Genomic DNA, 16,298 nt, shown 5'->3' with positions numbered 1-16,298 from the left:
ATAAGTATTTGGTCAATAACAAAAGTTTCTCAATACTTTGTTATATACCCTTTGTTGGCAATGACACAGGTCAAACGTTTTCTGTAAGTCTTCACAAGGTTTTCACACACTGTTGCTGGTATTTTGGCCCATTCCTCCATGCAGATCTCCTCTAGAGCAGTGATGTTTTGGGGCTGTCGCTGGGCAACACGGACTTTCAACTCCCTCCTAAGATTTTCTATGGGGTTGAGATCTGGAGACTGGCTAGGCCACTCCAGGACCTTGAAATGCTTCTTACGAAGCCACTCCTTCGTTGCCCGGGCGGTGTGTTTGGGATCATTGTCATGCTGAAAGACCCAGCCACGTTTCATCTTCAATGCCCTTGCTGATGGAAGGAGGTTTTCACTCAAAATCTCACGATACATGGCCCCATTCATTCTTTCCTTTACACGGATCAGTCGTCCTGGTCCCTTTGCAGAAAAACAGCCCCGAAGCATGATGTTTCCACCCCCATGCTTCACAGTAGGTATGGTGTTCTTTGGATGCAACTCAGCATTCTTTGTCCTCCAAACACGACGAGTTGAGTTTTTACCAAAAAGTTATATTTTGGTTTCATCTGACCATATGACATTCTCCCAATCCTCTTCTGGATCATCCAAATGCACTCTAGCAAACTTCAGACGGGCCTGGACATGTACTGCCTTAAGCAGGGGGACACGTCTGGCACTGCAGGATTTAAGTCCCTGGCTGCGTAGTGTTTTACTGATGGTAGGCTTTGTTACTTTGGTCCCAGCTCTCTGCAGGTCATTCACTAGGTCCCCCCCCCCGTGTGGTTCTGGGATTTTTGCTCACCGTTCTTGTGATCATTTTGACCCCACGGGGTGAGATCTTGCGTGGAGCCCCAGATCGAGGGAGATTATCAGTGGTCTTGTATGTCTTCCATTTCCTAATAATTGCTCCCACAGTTGATTTCTTCAAACCAAGCTGCTTACCTATTGCAGATTCAGTCTTCCCAGCCTGGTGCAGGTCTACAATTTTGTTTCTGGTGTCCTTTGACAGCTCTTTGGTCTTGGCCATAGTGGAGTTTGGAGTGTGACTGTTTGAGGTTGTGGACAGGTGTCTTTTATACTGATAACAAGTTCAAACAGGTGCCATTAATACAGGTAACGAGTGGAGGACAGAGGAGCCTCTTAAAGAAGAAGTTACAGGTCTGTGAGAGCCAGAAATCTTGCTTGTTTGTAGGTGACCAAATACTTATTTTCCACCATAATTTGCAAATAAATTCATAAAAAATCCTACAATGTGATTCTCTGGATTTTTTTTCTCAATTTGTCTGTCATAGTTGACATGTACCTATGATGAAAATTACAGGCCTCTCTCATCTTTTTAAGTGGGAGAACTTGCACAATTGGTGGCTGACTAAATACTTTTTTTCCCCACTGTATGTATATATATACAGTGGGGAGAACAAGTATTTGATACACTGCCGATTTTGCAGGTTTTCCTACTTACAAAGCATGTAGAGGTCTGTAATTATATAAATAAAACAAAAATCCAGAAAATCACATTGTATGATTTTTAAGTAATTCATTTGCATTTTATGGCATGACATAAGTATTTGATACATCAGAAAAGCAGAACTTAATATTTGGTACAGAAACCTTTGTTTGCAATTACAGAGATCATACGTTTCCTGTAGGTCTTGACCAGGTTTGCACACACTGCAGCAGGGATTTTGGCCCACTCCTCCATACAGACCTTCTCCAGATCCTTCAGGTTTCGGGGCTGTCGCTGGGCAATATGGACATTCAGCTCCCTCAAAAGATTTTCTATTGGGTTCAGGTCTGGAGACTGGCTAGGCCACTCCAGGACCTTGAGATGCTTCTTACGGAGCCACTCCTTAGTTGCCCTGGCTGTGTGTTTTGGGTCGTTGTCATGCTGGAAGACCCAGCCACGACCCATCTTCAATGCTCTTACTGAGAGAAGGAGGTTGTTGGCCAAGATCTCGCGATACATGGCCCCATCCATCCTTCTCTCAATACGGTGCAGTCGTCCTGTCCCCTTTGCAGAAAAGCATCCCCAAAGAATTATGTTTCCACCTCAATGCTTCACGGTTGGGATGGTGTTCTTGGGGTTGTACTCATCCTTCTTCTTCCTCCAAACAGGGCGAGTGGAGTTTAGACCAAAAAGCTCTATTTTTGTCTCATCAGACCACATGACCTTCTCCCATTCCTCCTCTGGATCATCCAGATGGTCATTGGCAAACTTCAGACGGGCCTCGCTGGCTTGAGCAGGGGGACCTTGCGTGCGCTGCAAGATTTTAATCCATGACGGCGTAGTGTGTTACTAATGGTTTTCTTTGAGACTGTGGTCCCAGCTCTCTTCAGGTCATTGACCAGGTCCTGCCGTGTAGTTCTGGGCTGATCCCTCACCTTCCTCATGATCATTGATGCCCCACGAGGTGAGATCTTGCATGGAGCCCCAGACCGAGGGTGATTGACCGTCATCTTGAACTTCTTCCATTTTCTAATAATTGCGCCAACAGTTGTTGCCTTCTCACCAAGCTGCTTGCCTATTGTCCTGTAGCCCATCCCAGCCTTGTGCAGGTCTACAATTTTATCCCTGATGTCCTTACACAGCTCTCTGGTCTTGGCCATTGTGGAGAGGTTGGAGTCTGTTTGATTGAGTGTGTGGACAGGTGTCTTTTATACAGGTAACGAGTTCAAACAGGTGCAGTTAATACAGGTAATGAGTGGAGAACAGGAGGGCTTCTTAAAGAAAAACGAACAGGTCTGTGAGAGCCGGAATTCTTACTGGTTGGTAGGTGATCAAATACTTATGTCATGCAATAAAATGCAAATTAATTACTTAAACATCATACAATGTGATTTTCTGGATTTTTGTTTTAGATTCCGTCTCGCACAGTTGAAGTGTACCTATGATAAAAATGACAGACCTCTACATGCTTTGTAAGTAGGAAAACCTGCAAAATCGGCAGTGTCCACTGTATATATATATATAAAAAGTTTAATTGAACCCATTTAAGAGCAAGGCAAATCTAATTGGATTTCAAAATGTAGTGTTGTGCTGGAACAGTTAATAGTTTCAAGAAGGGATGGACTTTTTTTTGCTGTCTATCCTTCGTTCATCATGTATAGCTGATGAATGGGATTAAGTGCATCACAGTTGCGCTCTATTCCAGTAGGCTCATGAAGTTCAAGTCAAGACTGTTCTTCTTTATGAGGGGCCTTTCAATGGGAAACATCTGCGTTCCCTGCCATTATTTACACTGAGGGTTCGTATTGAAATTAGTAGCCAAAACTCAATTATCAGACGCCCCCCTTAGGCAAACACCCTACACCCTGGCCCAGCTCTCTGGCTTTTCATCACCGGGTCTTAAACATATCCCATTTCCAATAAGCCCAACTTCAATTTACAAAGTACTTTGCATGTGAAGGTTAATCAATAAGTGGAGAAACAACACATCCTGGTTACAAGAGCAGAGCACTGGGGCCTGAATTAGTAATCTGTGCACGGCAAAATGGAAAGAGAACAACCCAACTGATTCTAAACAAATACGCTCATCAACGGAATCCCATGGGGAACGAACTGTGTGTGTGTGTGTATATGTGTGTATACACGTTTGCATGAGTGCATGCAAGGTTACAGCAGCGTTCGTTTGTCATGGCAGAGAATCATTTGAAACCATGAATTGTTATTGATTTGTGGACTTCCTAATAGCAAATGAAGGGTAGAGATTAAAGTTGTGTTGGAATATATGATAGAGACATTGAATCAGTCTGCCTTGTAGGACATGGGTCTTTCATACCAAGACCTCCTGTCTTCTGTTTTGTTTCAGCAAATGATCATGTCAGTCATACGACTCATCCTTGGTCGGGTAATGACGGTAGACATAAATAGTGAGCTCTGTAAGGTTTTAGATTTAGATTTAGATTTACATCATTTAGCAGACGCTCTTATCCAGAGTGACTTAAAAATTGGTGCATTCAACTTATGATAGCCAGTGGGACAACCACCTTTTTTTTATGGGGGGTGGGGGAAGAAGGATTACTTTATACTATTCCAGGTATTCCTTAAAGAGGTAGGGTTTCAAGTGTCTCCGGAAGGTGGGCAGTGACTCCGCTGTCGTGGGGGAGCTTGTTCCACCATTGGGGTGCCAGTGCAGCGAATAGCTTTGACTGGGCTGAGCGGTAACTGTGCTTCCGTAGAGGTAGGGGAGCTAGCAGGCCAGAGGTGGATGAACGTAGTGCCCTCGTTTGGGTGTAGGGTCTGATCAGAGCCTGAAGGTAAGGAGGTGCCGTTCCCCTCACAGCTCCGTAGGCAAGCACCATGGTCTTGTAGTAGATGCAAGCCTCAACTGGAAGCCAGTGGAGTGTGCGGAGGAGCGGGGTGACATGAGAGAACTTGGGAAGGTTGAACACCAGACGGGCTGCAGCGTTCTGTATGAATTGTAGGGGTTTAATGGCACAGGCAGGGAGCCCAACCAACAGCGAGTTGCAGTGATCCAGACGGGAGATGACAAGTGCCTGGATTAGGACCTGTGCAGCTTTCTGTGTAAGGTAGGGTCGTACTCTGCGAATGTTGTAGAGCATGAACCTGCAGGATCGGGTCACCGCTTTGATGTTAGCGTAGAACGACAGGGTGTTGTCCAGGGTCACGCCAAGGCTCTTTGCACTCTGGGAGGAGGACACAATGGAGTTGTCAACCGTGATGGCGAGATCATGGAGCGGGCAGTCCTTCCCCGGGAGGAAGAGCAGCTCCGTCTTGCCGAGGTTCAGCTTGAGGTGGTGATCCGACATCCACACTGATACAGTGAGGGGAAAAAAGTATTTGATCCCCTGCTGATTTTGTACGTTTGCCCACTGACAAAGAAATTATCAGTCTATAATTTTAATGATAGGTTTATTTGAACAGTGAGAGACAGAATAACAACAAAAAAATCCAGAAAAACGCATGTCAAAAATGTTACAAATTGATTTGCATTTTAATTAGGGGAATAAGTATTTGACCCCCTCTCAATCAGAAAGATTTCTGGCTCCCAGGTGTCTTTTTATACAGGTAACGAGCTGAGATTAGGAGCACACTCTTAAAAAGAGTGCTCCTAAACTCAGCTTGTTACCTGTATAAAAGACACCTGTCCACAGAAGCAATCAATCAATCCGATTCCAAACTCCACCATGGCCAAGACCAAAGAGTTCTCCCAAGGATGTCAGGGACAAGATTGTAGACCTACACAAGGCTGGAATGGGCTACAAGACCATCGCCAAGCAGCTTGGTGAGAAGGTGACAGTTGGTGCGATTATTCGCAAATGGAAGAAACACAAAATAACTGTAAATCTCCCTCGGCCTGGGGCGCCATGCAAGATCTCACCTCGTGGAGTTGCAATGATCATGAGAACGGTGAGGAATCAGCCCAGAACTACACGGGAGGATCTTGTCAATGATCTCAAGGCAGCTGGGACCATAGTCACCAAGAAAACAATTGGTAACACATTACGCCGTGAAGGACTGAAATCCTGCAGCGCCCGCAAGGTCCCCCTGCTCAAGAAAGCACATATACAGGGCCGTCTGAAGTTTGCCAATGAACATCTGAATGATTCAGAAGAGAACTGGGTGAAAGTGTTGTGGTCAGATGAGACCAAAATCGAGCTCTTTGGCATCAACTCAACTCGCCGTGTTTGGAGGAGGAGGAATGCTGCCTATGACCCCAAGAACTCCATCCCCACCGTCAAACATGGAGGTGGAAACATTATGCTTTGGTGGTGTTTTTCTGCTAAGGGGACAGGACAACTTCACCGCATCAAAGGGAGGATGGACGGGGCCATGTACCGTCAAATCTTGGGTGAGAACCTCCTGCCCTCAGCCAGGGCATTGAAAATGGGTCGTGGATGGGTATTCCAGCATGACAATGACCCAAAACACATGGCCAAGGCAACAAAGGAGTGGCTCAAGAAAAAGCACATTAAGGTCCTGGAGTGGCCTAGCCAGTCTCCAGACCTTAATCCCATAGAAAATCTGTGGAGGGAGCTGAAGGTTCGAGTTGCCAAACGTCAGCCTGGAAACCTTAATGACTTGGAGAAGATCTGCAAAGAGGAGTGGAACAAAATCCCTCCTGAGATGTGTGCAAACCTGGTGGCCAACTACAAGAAAGGTCTGACCTCTGTGATTGCCAACAGTACTTGGTGGCAAAACCCTTAAGTCATGTTTTGCAGAGGGGTCAAATACTTATTTCCCTCATTAAAATGCAAATCAATTTATAACATTTTTGACATGCGTTTTTCTGGATTTTTTTGTTTTTATTCTGCCTCTCACTGTTCAAATAAACCTACCATTAAAATTATAGACTGATCATTTCTTTGTCAGTGGGCAAACGTACAAAATCAGCAGGGGATCAAATACTTGTTTCCCTCACTGTGTGTCTGCCAGATATGCAGAGATGCGATTCGCCATCTGGTTATCAAAAGGGGGAAAGGAGAAAATGAATTGTGTGTCGTCTGTGTAGCAATGATAGGAGAGACCATGTGAGGATATGACAGAGCCAAGTGACTTGGTGTATAGAGAGAATAGGAGAGGGCCTAGAACTGAGCCCTGGGGGACACCAGTGGTGAGAGCACGTGGTGCGGAGACAGATTCACGCCACCTGGTAGGAGCGACCTGTCAGGTAGGACGCAATCCAAGAGTGAGCAGCGCCGGAGATGTCCAACTCGGAGAGGGTGGAGAGGAGGATCTGATGGTTCACAGTATCAAATGCAGCGGATAGGTCTAGAAGGATAAGAGCAGAGGAGAGAGAGTTAGCTTTAGCAGTGCGGAGAGCCTCCGTGACACAGAGAAGAGCAGTCTCAGTTGAATGACCAGTCTTGAAACCTGACTGGTTTGGATCAAGAAGGTCATTCTGAGAGAGATAGCAGGAGAGTTGGCTAGAGACGGCACGCTCAAGAGTTTTGGAGAGAAAAGAAAGAAGCAATACTGGTCTGTAGTTGTTGACATCGGAGGGATCAAGTGTAGGTTTTTTGAGGAGGTTAAGTTAAGTTTTATTCTCTAGAGACTCATCTAGATGTATTCTCCAGCAATCTCTGGAGATTGAAAAAAGAATATACTCTAGTACAGGGGCGGACTGGCCTTCTGGCATTTTGGGCACATTTCTGATGGGCTGGTCCATTTTTAGCCTGTCTAACTTGGGGTTTTTGCACAAAATGATTATCTGGCTAATATTAGGGGCCTCAAGGAAAGATTTAGCTGGGTTGGGGGCTTCAAGGAATAAAATGGTCCGGTGTGTGTTAGAAATGCCAGAGCCGATTTCTGTTCCCAGTCCGCCCCTGCTATAGTGTAGTTTGCCCTCCCGTAGCTCCTTAAATTGGGAGACAGACTGGCATCTAGTCTGAGACAGTTGTTTAGCTGTCAGACACTCTGTCCTCTAGTCTCTTCATTAGAATAAACTCTTCTCCCAGTCCCCAAGCCTCTTTTATGCAAGTGCATGGCCAAACATTAATGATTAAAATACACGTTTTGTAATCCTATTCCCCATCGAAGGGACATTGATCCGTGCTCCAAGAGCCTATGTCTCCTCCCATGTGGAAAAATCTCATTACCAATCTCGCTGACTCGCAGGGAGCTGTTTACACGCCATAACAATTCTGCTGGAGTGGAACCAACAAGACAATTGCGCTGGGCCGTGTGGCCCGACAATATTGTATCTTCGCATCGCTCTCACTCTCTCGCTGCCTCTGCCCAACCCCCCCAACACACACACACACACACTTACACTGATCCACTCACTCACACGTTTAACCTCTTAAGTCATGTATCCTGCTGAAATATTTAAGGGCTCGTGTGAATGTGTCTTGATAGCTAGCACCACTCTCTTGCTACTCTCTTTTCCCATATTACAATATAATATATATATAGTATAATGCCTCTTTAAACGTGCTTGTTCCATTAACCTGAATTTAAGGCCACTATTATGGACTTCCTTTTTTCCACCGAGAAGGCCGCATCGCCGCACTTAGTCCATAATCCATTCAGTAGAGAATTTATAGTCGAGAAGTCATCGCTCAAAGAGAGGAAAGAAATCTGTATCTTTGCTCATCATCCCACCAGAAAATGATTGCTGCACGATCATTTGTGGCCGTAGGGAAAATGTGGATTCCGGCAAATCTGTGTTTGACTCTCAAATCTGTGTTTGACTCATTTTAAACGGTCATTCTTCTGTTTCCAATGAGGGGAAAGATAAAGGAGAAATAAACGTCAGCTGACAAGGAATCTTGCACACACACACACACACACACACACACACACACACACACACACACACACAGGCTAGCTGATGTTTTTCACTACTGGTACGAATGGCAAGGGTCATACAGTATGTCTCACCGCTCGCTGCCTGAGGTGTGTTTAGGTTTATTTCCAAAGTGAGGATACCGATATAATGTAATGACACGTGTTCAGGCAGTCGACTGGCACTAGACTGACAATGGATTCCTCCCTCTCTCACCATGCTGGTGATTTCACCCTTGGCGGACGCTCAGGCGCCAAACGCCCACGGTCTCTCTACCCACCTCTGTGTATTTCGTGATAAATAAGACCCTGCTCTCCGGCAATCCTTGAGCACCAAGGGTAAACTCATCTGTGTCAGTTAGCGAGTGTCATCATTCAGCGCAACAATACAAAAGATGCTCCTGATTGGGTGACAGAATACTTGGAGCAGACATATCGCCAACAGATAGCCTCCTTTATTTTCAAGGGTGAAAAATACAGTTGTATTACTCTGAGGGACAGGAACGGCACATGCCAGGTGTGTAATATTCTTCCCATGCCAACTCCATTAGTTAGAATGCAGGCGTCATTGCAATTTTTAGAAAGCAGAGCTTTTTTAAAATTTCTCACATGGTAGGTGCCACAAAAGGCTCTCAAGTGTATAGAGCTTAGCAACTGCATTCAGGTCCAGACCACCTGGCAATAGAGGAGGCTGATACCTGAGATCATAACTAACACACACAGCACAACAACAAGGTTTTAACAAGAACCGTGAATGGATGGAGCATTATAAGTGACACAAATGCAAAGTTGAGTGAAATCGGAAGTGTGTTAACTTGGTCTCATGCAACTTTTATACTCCAAATACTGTTGTGTTGAGCTAACTGAAGATACTTGTATAGTCAGAAGATTTAATTTCATGCCACCTGGAAATACAGGGGGTGAATAATTGATCGTAACAAAATACTCAAACATTGTTAGCAGTAAAACAACTTATTTGAACAAATGACATGCCTATATCAGCACAAGCAGTGTGGTGTAGGTGAAACGGAGTCTTGAAGAAACAGAACACTTTATGTTGTAGGACCCCATATCACTTCATATGACCTTGAGCACCCCATAGTCTTTCTCCTAGGGAGCCTCAACTTTTGTCTATGAAATTCAAATGGCGCAACATTGCCTCCTTGTCTCGGCTGTTTCTTTTCCCTCTGGAATATGACAGCTCTGAAAATAAAACGTATATCAGAAGAGAAAGATAAAGGACAACATGAAAGGGGCAAACAATCCCTTGAAAGTGCTCTGATGTTTCAGTAGTCGTTCAATGAAACCAGGAAGAGAATGTGCCACCTTATGAAAGGGTGTCCCTCTTTTCTTGTGGATAAATATACAAGTGAGTTGGAAAGGAAAAAAATGGTGCTTCTGATCATGGCAAAGTTGTACAGGAGTTATGCTAATGACAGGCATATACCTGTTGGCTAGACACCAAACGGAAGGCTAACATGCAGCTTAACGCTATTCTCTGAAGGCACATTAGTGAGGACTCTATTAATTAAAAGGCGTAGTTTAGATATCATGTCAAGGATTGGAGATGGAAGTTAATTTATGAGTTATGAAAGACTGAATCCCTTGAGGAAGCAGCGCTTTTCTGATAAGGCTGTCAAGAAAATGGTACATTGGACCACTCTCCTAAACTGTATCTACAAACACCATTTTGTTATTTTTATCTTGGCAATGAACTTGCCAACATACTTTATAATGACCCAGCTCAATACTCCTCAGTCTCCCTGTGTACTAACAACCAGCAGCCATGCCAGAAACATTGTAATATGAAATTAATTGGGAGAAATCGTTGACGCCGGTGATCTGGTGGCCATGGGAACCGGTGCTGTGCCTCGAGCTTGGTCGCTATCATCGTCAGATGTACTAGTGTGTCCATCGCCAGGGGCGACAGAGAGGTGTCATCTGAGCTTTTTGAGGTCAAGAGCCTCTGTCTTATTAATACTACAGCTAGGGAGAGAGGTAAATCATTGGATCGTAGTTTTCTGTGTAATTATATAGAGGAAGCTAGTCCGGCGGAGGACCCTGGCGTGAGAGACTGACTCACCTTGGATGACAAGCTGGAGCGACAACTACAGTGAAACTTGTGTACAGCAGCAGAACATCTGATCATATGCTTGTTAAGCACAAACTGGTTGCATGTATAGAGCTCTTCAACGTCTCTCTTGCTCACCACCTGAGTAGATGGCACTTTTAGGTTGAAGGCCTCAGATCCTTCCGAGCATTGTAAACAGTAGGAAGAGGTTGAATGTTTAAGGCCACAGCTCTGTTTTAAAGTGGACTAAATAAACAACAGTCTTTGCCCCAACATGGTCCTCCAATCATCATCAGACTTCCATTCAAAGCTAACTCTTCTTGTTTCACCAACCCTTTCACCATCTTAGGTACTGGCTTGGTAATTAGAATTTGAGAACTTTTTCAATAACGGCCCTCAATCCCAAAAATTGGTATGGTCAAGGGCGTCCATTTGTTGCTACTGGATTTGTCCATAGTGTACCCTTCACTACCTCCAGACCGTATCGATTCCTCCCACTCCTCCTTCCGCTCTGCACTCTAGCCCTGAAAGGCCAACGCCGGCACACAAATGGACTAATGAGTTCTGCCAATGAGAAGCTGAAGCCCTATGTGCTAGGCACTTCAACGTTGCCATGGCAGAGCGCGTTCTCCAGGCTTTAATGGAAGTGGGGAAGGGAGGCCAGGGACAAAGTGGCCCCTCCCCTTGTTCTCTTCTCCACTCAGGATCAGTGTGCCTGGGGTCTCTATGACCCCCCCTCCCAAATCCTTCACTCTCCCCATCATCTAGGCTTTTAGGGCATGACGGGGGATGTTAGCAACTGAACCTTCAGTAAGGAAATGCAGGGTTTCTGAAAAATATATAAATAGAGGTAATGGAGCTGTGTACATTAGTGACACTTGAGACTTTGAGATTTGCCACAGTGCTATTTGGGCATACTGCACTTAGTGAGGAGAATTTCAATGAGAATTCTGATTGTTGGTGGGCCGTACATTCTACTACACACTCTTATCTCCCTGTTAGTTTTGTACATCACTCTTATTTAGTTTTGTACATCACTCTAATTTTTTTTAGAAAGAAACAACAATCGGCATATACAGTAACTACTGTAGAGAGAGATCTAGACTTGCATCTCAGCTCCAGAATACCAGTCTGTGTAGATGATGAACACCTAGTAGATGAGCCAGAGCAACGGCCGAGGGCCTTTTGCAGTTAAACAAACACCACGCTCCGCTTTTTGTCCATTTTTAAAAAAGTGTTGAAAGGCCCTTTAAATGAGCTGAGAGAGCGCCAGGGTCTTTCAGTGCTTTGTCCACAGAGAGGACCCATAGAAATAGAATGAATAGAACAGGCTTGGAACCTCTAACCATGGCAACTTGAATGGGGATGCCTTTTCTATTCATTCTATTTCTATGACTGAGTCGCTATTCGGCATGGGTTGCCAGAATGGGAGAGGTTCTCTTAATGTCACGTTGTGGTTATTCATGAACTGTTGTTCTGACTGAGGCGGACATCTTCTCTTCCCTTCTATCTTCCTTTGTCATGGTCTTGTTATGACGGATACAGGCTGTGTTAAAGTATCAGCAAACCTTGAGTCAGTGTCGCCGTAATCACAGCAGTGGTAGACCACCATCATGAAGGCTTGGATACAGTAATTAACGTACAGTATGTGCTGTGTTCGACGTGTTGAGGTCATATTTCCTGTCTCTGAATCCAACAGCTGGCCAGGTTATCTTCTACAAACACGTAGCCTGCTGATTAGGCCATACGTAAATCATTGAAAGCAGCACCTATTTTACTGTATCTACCTCCAACTGTCAAATGTGTTCATGACATGGCCGTTCAGAAACTGTGTGTACTGGATTACCTCACCTAATGACCTGCCCTGTCTAATTCATATTTAAGACATAAATAACTGTCCGAATTTAGCGGTGCAACTCACGCTCATTTAATACTCAGTTTGAATCGGTGGCATCTTAAATACACTTGATTTCTAGTCAAGTTTATTCATGTCATCTATAGGTATTAATGTGTTCAGTAGAGGTTTCACTGACTAACCACCCCCCCCCCCCCAGGCTCGGCCTTCATGATGGTCAACACCAGCGGACGTTCCTCGGGCCAGAAGGCCCAGCTGCTCATGCCCCAGCTCAAAGAGAACGACACCCACTGCCTCATCTTCCAGTACTACGTGGCGGGCCAGCGCGAGGGTGCCAACCCGGGCCAGCTCAACATCTACGTCAAGGAGAACAACAGTCCGCTGGGCATCCCCGTGTGGAACGCCTCGAGGCCCGCCTACCCCACCTGGCGCCAGGTGGAACTGGCTGTCAGTACCTTCTGGCCTAACTTCTACCAGGTGAGATGGGATGGGGGTTAGTAAGATGGGGCTAGGGCCGGGGCTAGGGATAGAGAGGGGCTATAAAAGGGGCACATAGAACAGGGGGTAGGGTTGTCTTTAAGGGCCCTACTGTTCAGGAAATGTAAGGTTTTGTTCAAGTCAAAGTCCTGTTGTACTGTGGCCAGTTAGGAAACAGTAGAGTGTTGTTTTGCTCTGGGGGGGCTGTACATCCAGACTGATGTAGCGGTAACATGGGTGGAGATGAGAACCCATCAGACCCCAGACATGTCCCAGCAAGAGATCCATCTTTAAACACCCTTCATTAGCATGGCATAATAATATTCAACTCTGTCAGTGTCCATGTTTTGTCAGTGCAGCTCTATGGCAGTACAGTAGATACAATCTCCCAAGGTCTCTGGAGGTCAAACCACTTTCTAGCATCACTCTCCAATATTTTCTCGTGCCGTCAGGCTGCGGCGCTGTGGATTTCCAGCCCAGGAAATTTACGCTCACGCCAAATGTTTGGTTTCCTCCCACACAGGGTCACAGACACACACACACACACACACACAGGGTCAGCGTTGCCAGTGTGTGCTGAGCGACCCGGCATGTAAGCCAGTCAATATGTCATCTGCCCCACGGATGACCCTCAGATTGAAGACTGGTGGTGTGTATGTGGAGGGGGGTTGGGGACGCGCCATCCTCCCACTAACACACAGTGTTCGCTGTTAGACACGTTTTGTCACACAATGTAAACACACACGCCTGTGAGGTTTTCCTTAGAGAGACTGGTGGTAAAGAGTGATAAATACATCTCCACGTTCCCCAGAGAAATCACCTCCATCTGTTTCACAGAGGCACTAGGCAGAAGGAGCATCTCTCTCTCTCTCTCTCTCTCTCTCTCTCTCTTCTGCCATCCCGAGAAACGAAACTGAGCATAATTTGCGAGGAATGCAAAATTGTGACTTCTTGTTACCCCCTGAGATCAACACTGGAAAAGTGTCATCTTCAAAAGCTCAATACACAATTAGCAATGTAGCAAGTAATTAAGGGGTTTCTGTAATTGCATAGTATATTTAACTGTTTGTTAAAATGAAAACCACCTGGGATACAGAACTTACTTTGTCTCTTATTTTGTAATTACAGCGTATGGTTTTCTCTTCCCTCTGTTTACAATGCAAGTCCATCAGCACAGGTCTTGTTCCATAGCAATGTTTGGGTCGCTCTTGAGAAACTTTAAATTGATTACGCCTTGCATTTCGAATATGGTAATTTTCTTCCCCAGCCCGGCACACTCTGAACTTGATCCTGACATTTTGCATTGTTCATCTCCGCCTGCTCTGTTATTCCAATTCCATTTTTAGACAATCACAATTACCAGTTGAACTGTAAAGGAACACAGCATAACTATTTAATGAGGGAGGGATGAGAGGGAGGGAGGGTGGGAGAGAGAGCCGGGTGGGTGAGAGAGCCGGGAGGGTGAGAGAGCCGGGAGGGTGAGCGAGCCGGGAGGGTGAGCGAGCCGGGAGGGTGAGCGAGTGGGTGAGAGAGCCAGGAGGGTCATCTCTTCTACGTCTGTTATTATGCATGAGATCAGCCTTTTGTTCTTAGGAAGTTTCAAAAACTTAGTGACAAGACATTTTGTAAAAGATGTGGAGAATCTGAAGTTCCACTAAAGTGAAGTAAAGTAATATACAGAAATACACAAACACCAGAGGACCACTACTCACTTTAGATTACGCATTATACAAAAGAAAAGCAAACCTAGTTCTCCAGCACCCGCTAACCACATGAACGTTGTCATGGCTAATTGAGCTCATTAACGAGGTGCAGCTAATGAAGGAGCTGAACCAAAACACATGAGGAGGGCGGGGAGGAGGAGGGATGTTTGGGGGTCCGACGGGGTCGAGCAGGTTGCTTAGCATCACCACGGCGACAAACATTAACAACCTGTGGTTTAATCACCTCTGCGTCACGTCGTGACATTTCGCACGCTGGTGTTTACTTTTCATTTCCTTTTTGAAAATTAGGCGGTCGTAAAGGCGTAATTAGCGGCCGAGGCGTCTGCCATCGCTCAAAAGGAAGCGAGAGAGAGAGGGAGGGGGGAGAAGGACGGAAGTCTAAAACCCATTTGAATGGTTTTTAATAAAGGCATCTCGTTTGGCCTCAGCTCCACAATGTTGTGGCTAATCACTCTCCTTTTGATCCTCTCTGGTTACAGTGCATTGGGACTGGTGCGGTTGGGTCCTCCTTGGTTACACACACAGGAAAGGCCATTTTTAAGCAGGTTCCATTGGACTAGGTATGGCCCCTCAACAATACATCCTACTTCAGCTAATGTGGTAGGCTTGAGGAGTGGAGTAAAGATCATTTAGACATCCAGTTCTGGGCTTTGGGCATCAGACTGGTATGAGGGATGCATGCACACAGTTATGGTCTGTATCCTAAATGGCACCCTATTCCCTATATAGTGCACTACTTTTGACAAGGGCCCTATATAGGGAATAGGGTGCTGTCTACCTCACCGTGAGGGCGGCAGGTAGCTTAGTGTTCAAGAGCGTAGTGCCAGTAACCGAAAGGTCGCTGGTTCTAATCCCCGAGCCGACTAGGTGAAAAATCTGTCTGTGCCCTTGAGCAAGGCACTTAACCCTAATAGCTCCTGCAAGTCGCTCTGGATAAGAGCGTCTGCTAAATGACTAAAATGTAATGTAAAGTATTGAAGGAGTTTGAACAGAATCATGGGTAGAATGGGAGCAGGAAGTAAAGCGTGGCCTATAGCGTTGCTATCTCCTCTAAGTTGATTTGTGTCCTTGGGACGTAATCTGTTTAGATTTCTAATACATCACAAATCAAATTGTATTTGTCAAGTGCTTCATTAACAACAGGTGATGCTTACTTATGGGTCCTTTTCCAACAATGCAGAGATAAAGAGAAAATACTAATAATAGAAATAGTGACACGAGGAATAAATCCACAGTGAATAATGAATAACAAGGAATGTAAGCAGAAATCCTCTGAAGTGGGCCGCAAGGTCAGGAGTGTGAGAACCTGATTCGGCCCTCTCGATCTGTCACCGTGGTAATTCAACAGCGCTGACGCGGCACATTAAAGTGCCTTTGGAAAGTATTCAGACCCCTTCCCTTTTTCCACATTTTGTTACATTACAGCCTTATTCTAAAATGGATAAAATTATTATAAAATAAAATCCTCAGCAGTCTACACACAATACTCCATAATGGCAAAGCGAAAACAGGTTTTTAGACTAGTCAGGATCGAGGCAAAGATGAACGGAGTAATGTACAGAGGGATCCTTGATGAAATCCTGCTCCAGAGCGCTCAGGACCTCAGACTGGGGCGAAGGTTCACCTTCCAACAGGACAATGACCCTAAGCAAACAGCCAAGACAACGCAGGAGTGACTTCGGGGCAAGTCTCTGAATGTCCTTGAGTGGCCCAGCCAGAGCCCGGACTTGAACCCGATCGATCATCTCTGGAGAGAACAGAAAATAGCTGTGCAACAACACTCCCCATCCAACCTGACAGAGCTTGAGAGGATCTTCAGAGAAGAATGGGAGAAACTCCCCAAATACAGGTATTTTAAGCTTGTAGCGTCATACCCAAGAAGACTCGAGGCTGT

The 16,298-nt window shown here is 45.4% G+C and overlaps 1 protein-coding gene across 1 annotated transcript in view; it reads left to right on the top strand.

Moving 5' to 3' along the window:
- LOC121549658 (receptor-type tyrosine-protein phosphatase mu-like) overlaps positions 1–16,298 on the top strand; it is a 294,543-nt gene that overhangs the window by 98,697 nt on the left and 179,548 nt on the right. The window contains exon 3 of the mRNA XM_045210375.1: positions 12,403–12,680. Coding sequence (XP_045066310.1) covers positions 12,403–12,680 — 278 coding nt within the window. The remainder of the gene's footprint in view (positions 1–12,402; positions 12,681–16,298) is intronic.

The sequence above is a fragment of the Coregonus clupeaformis genome, chromosome 34 (assembly GCF_020615455.1).
Source record: "Coregonus clupeaformis isolate EN_2021a chromosome 34, ASM2061545v1, whole genome shotgun sequence".
Lineage (NCBI taxonomy): Eukaryota > Metazoa > Chordata > Actinopteri > Salmoniformes > Salmonidae > Coregonus > Coregonus clupeaformis.
This window is presented reverse-complemented; position numbering and strand designations above follow the sequence as displayed.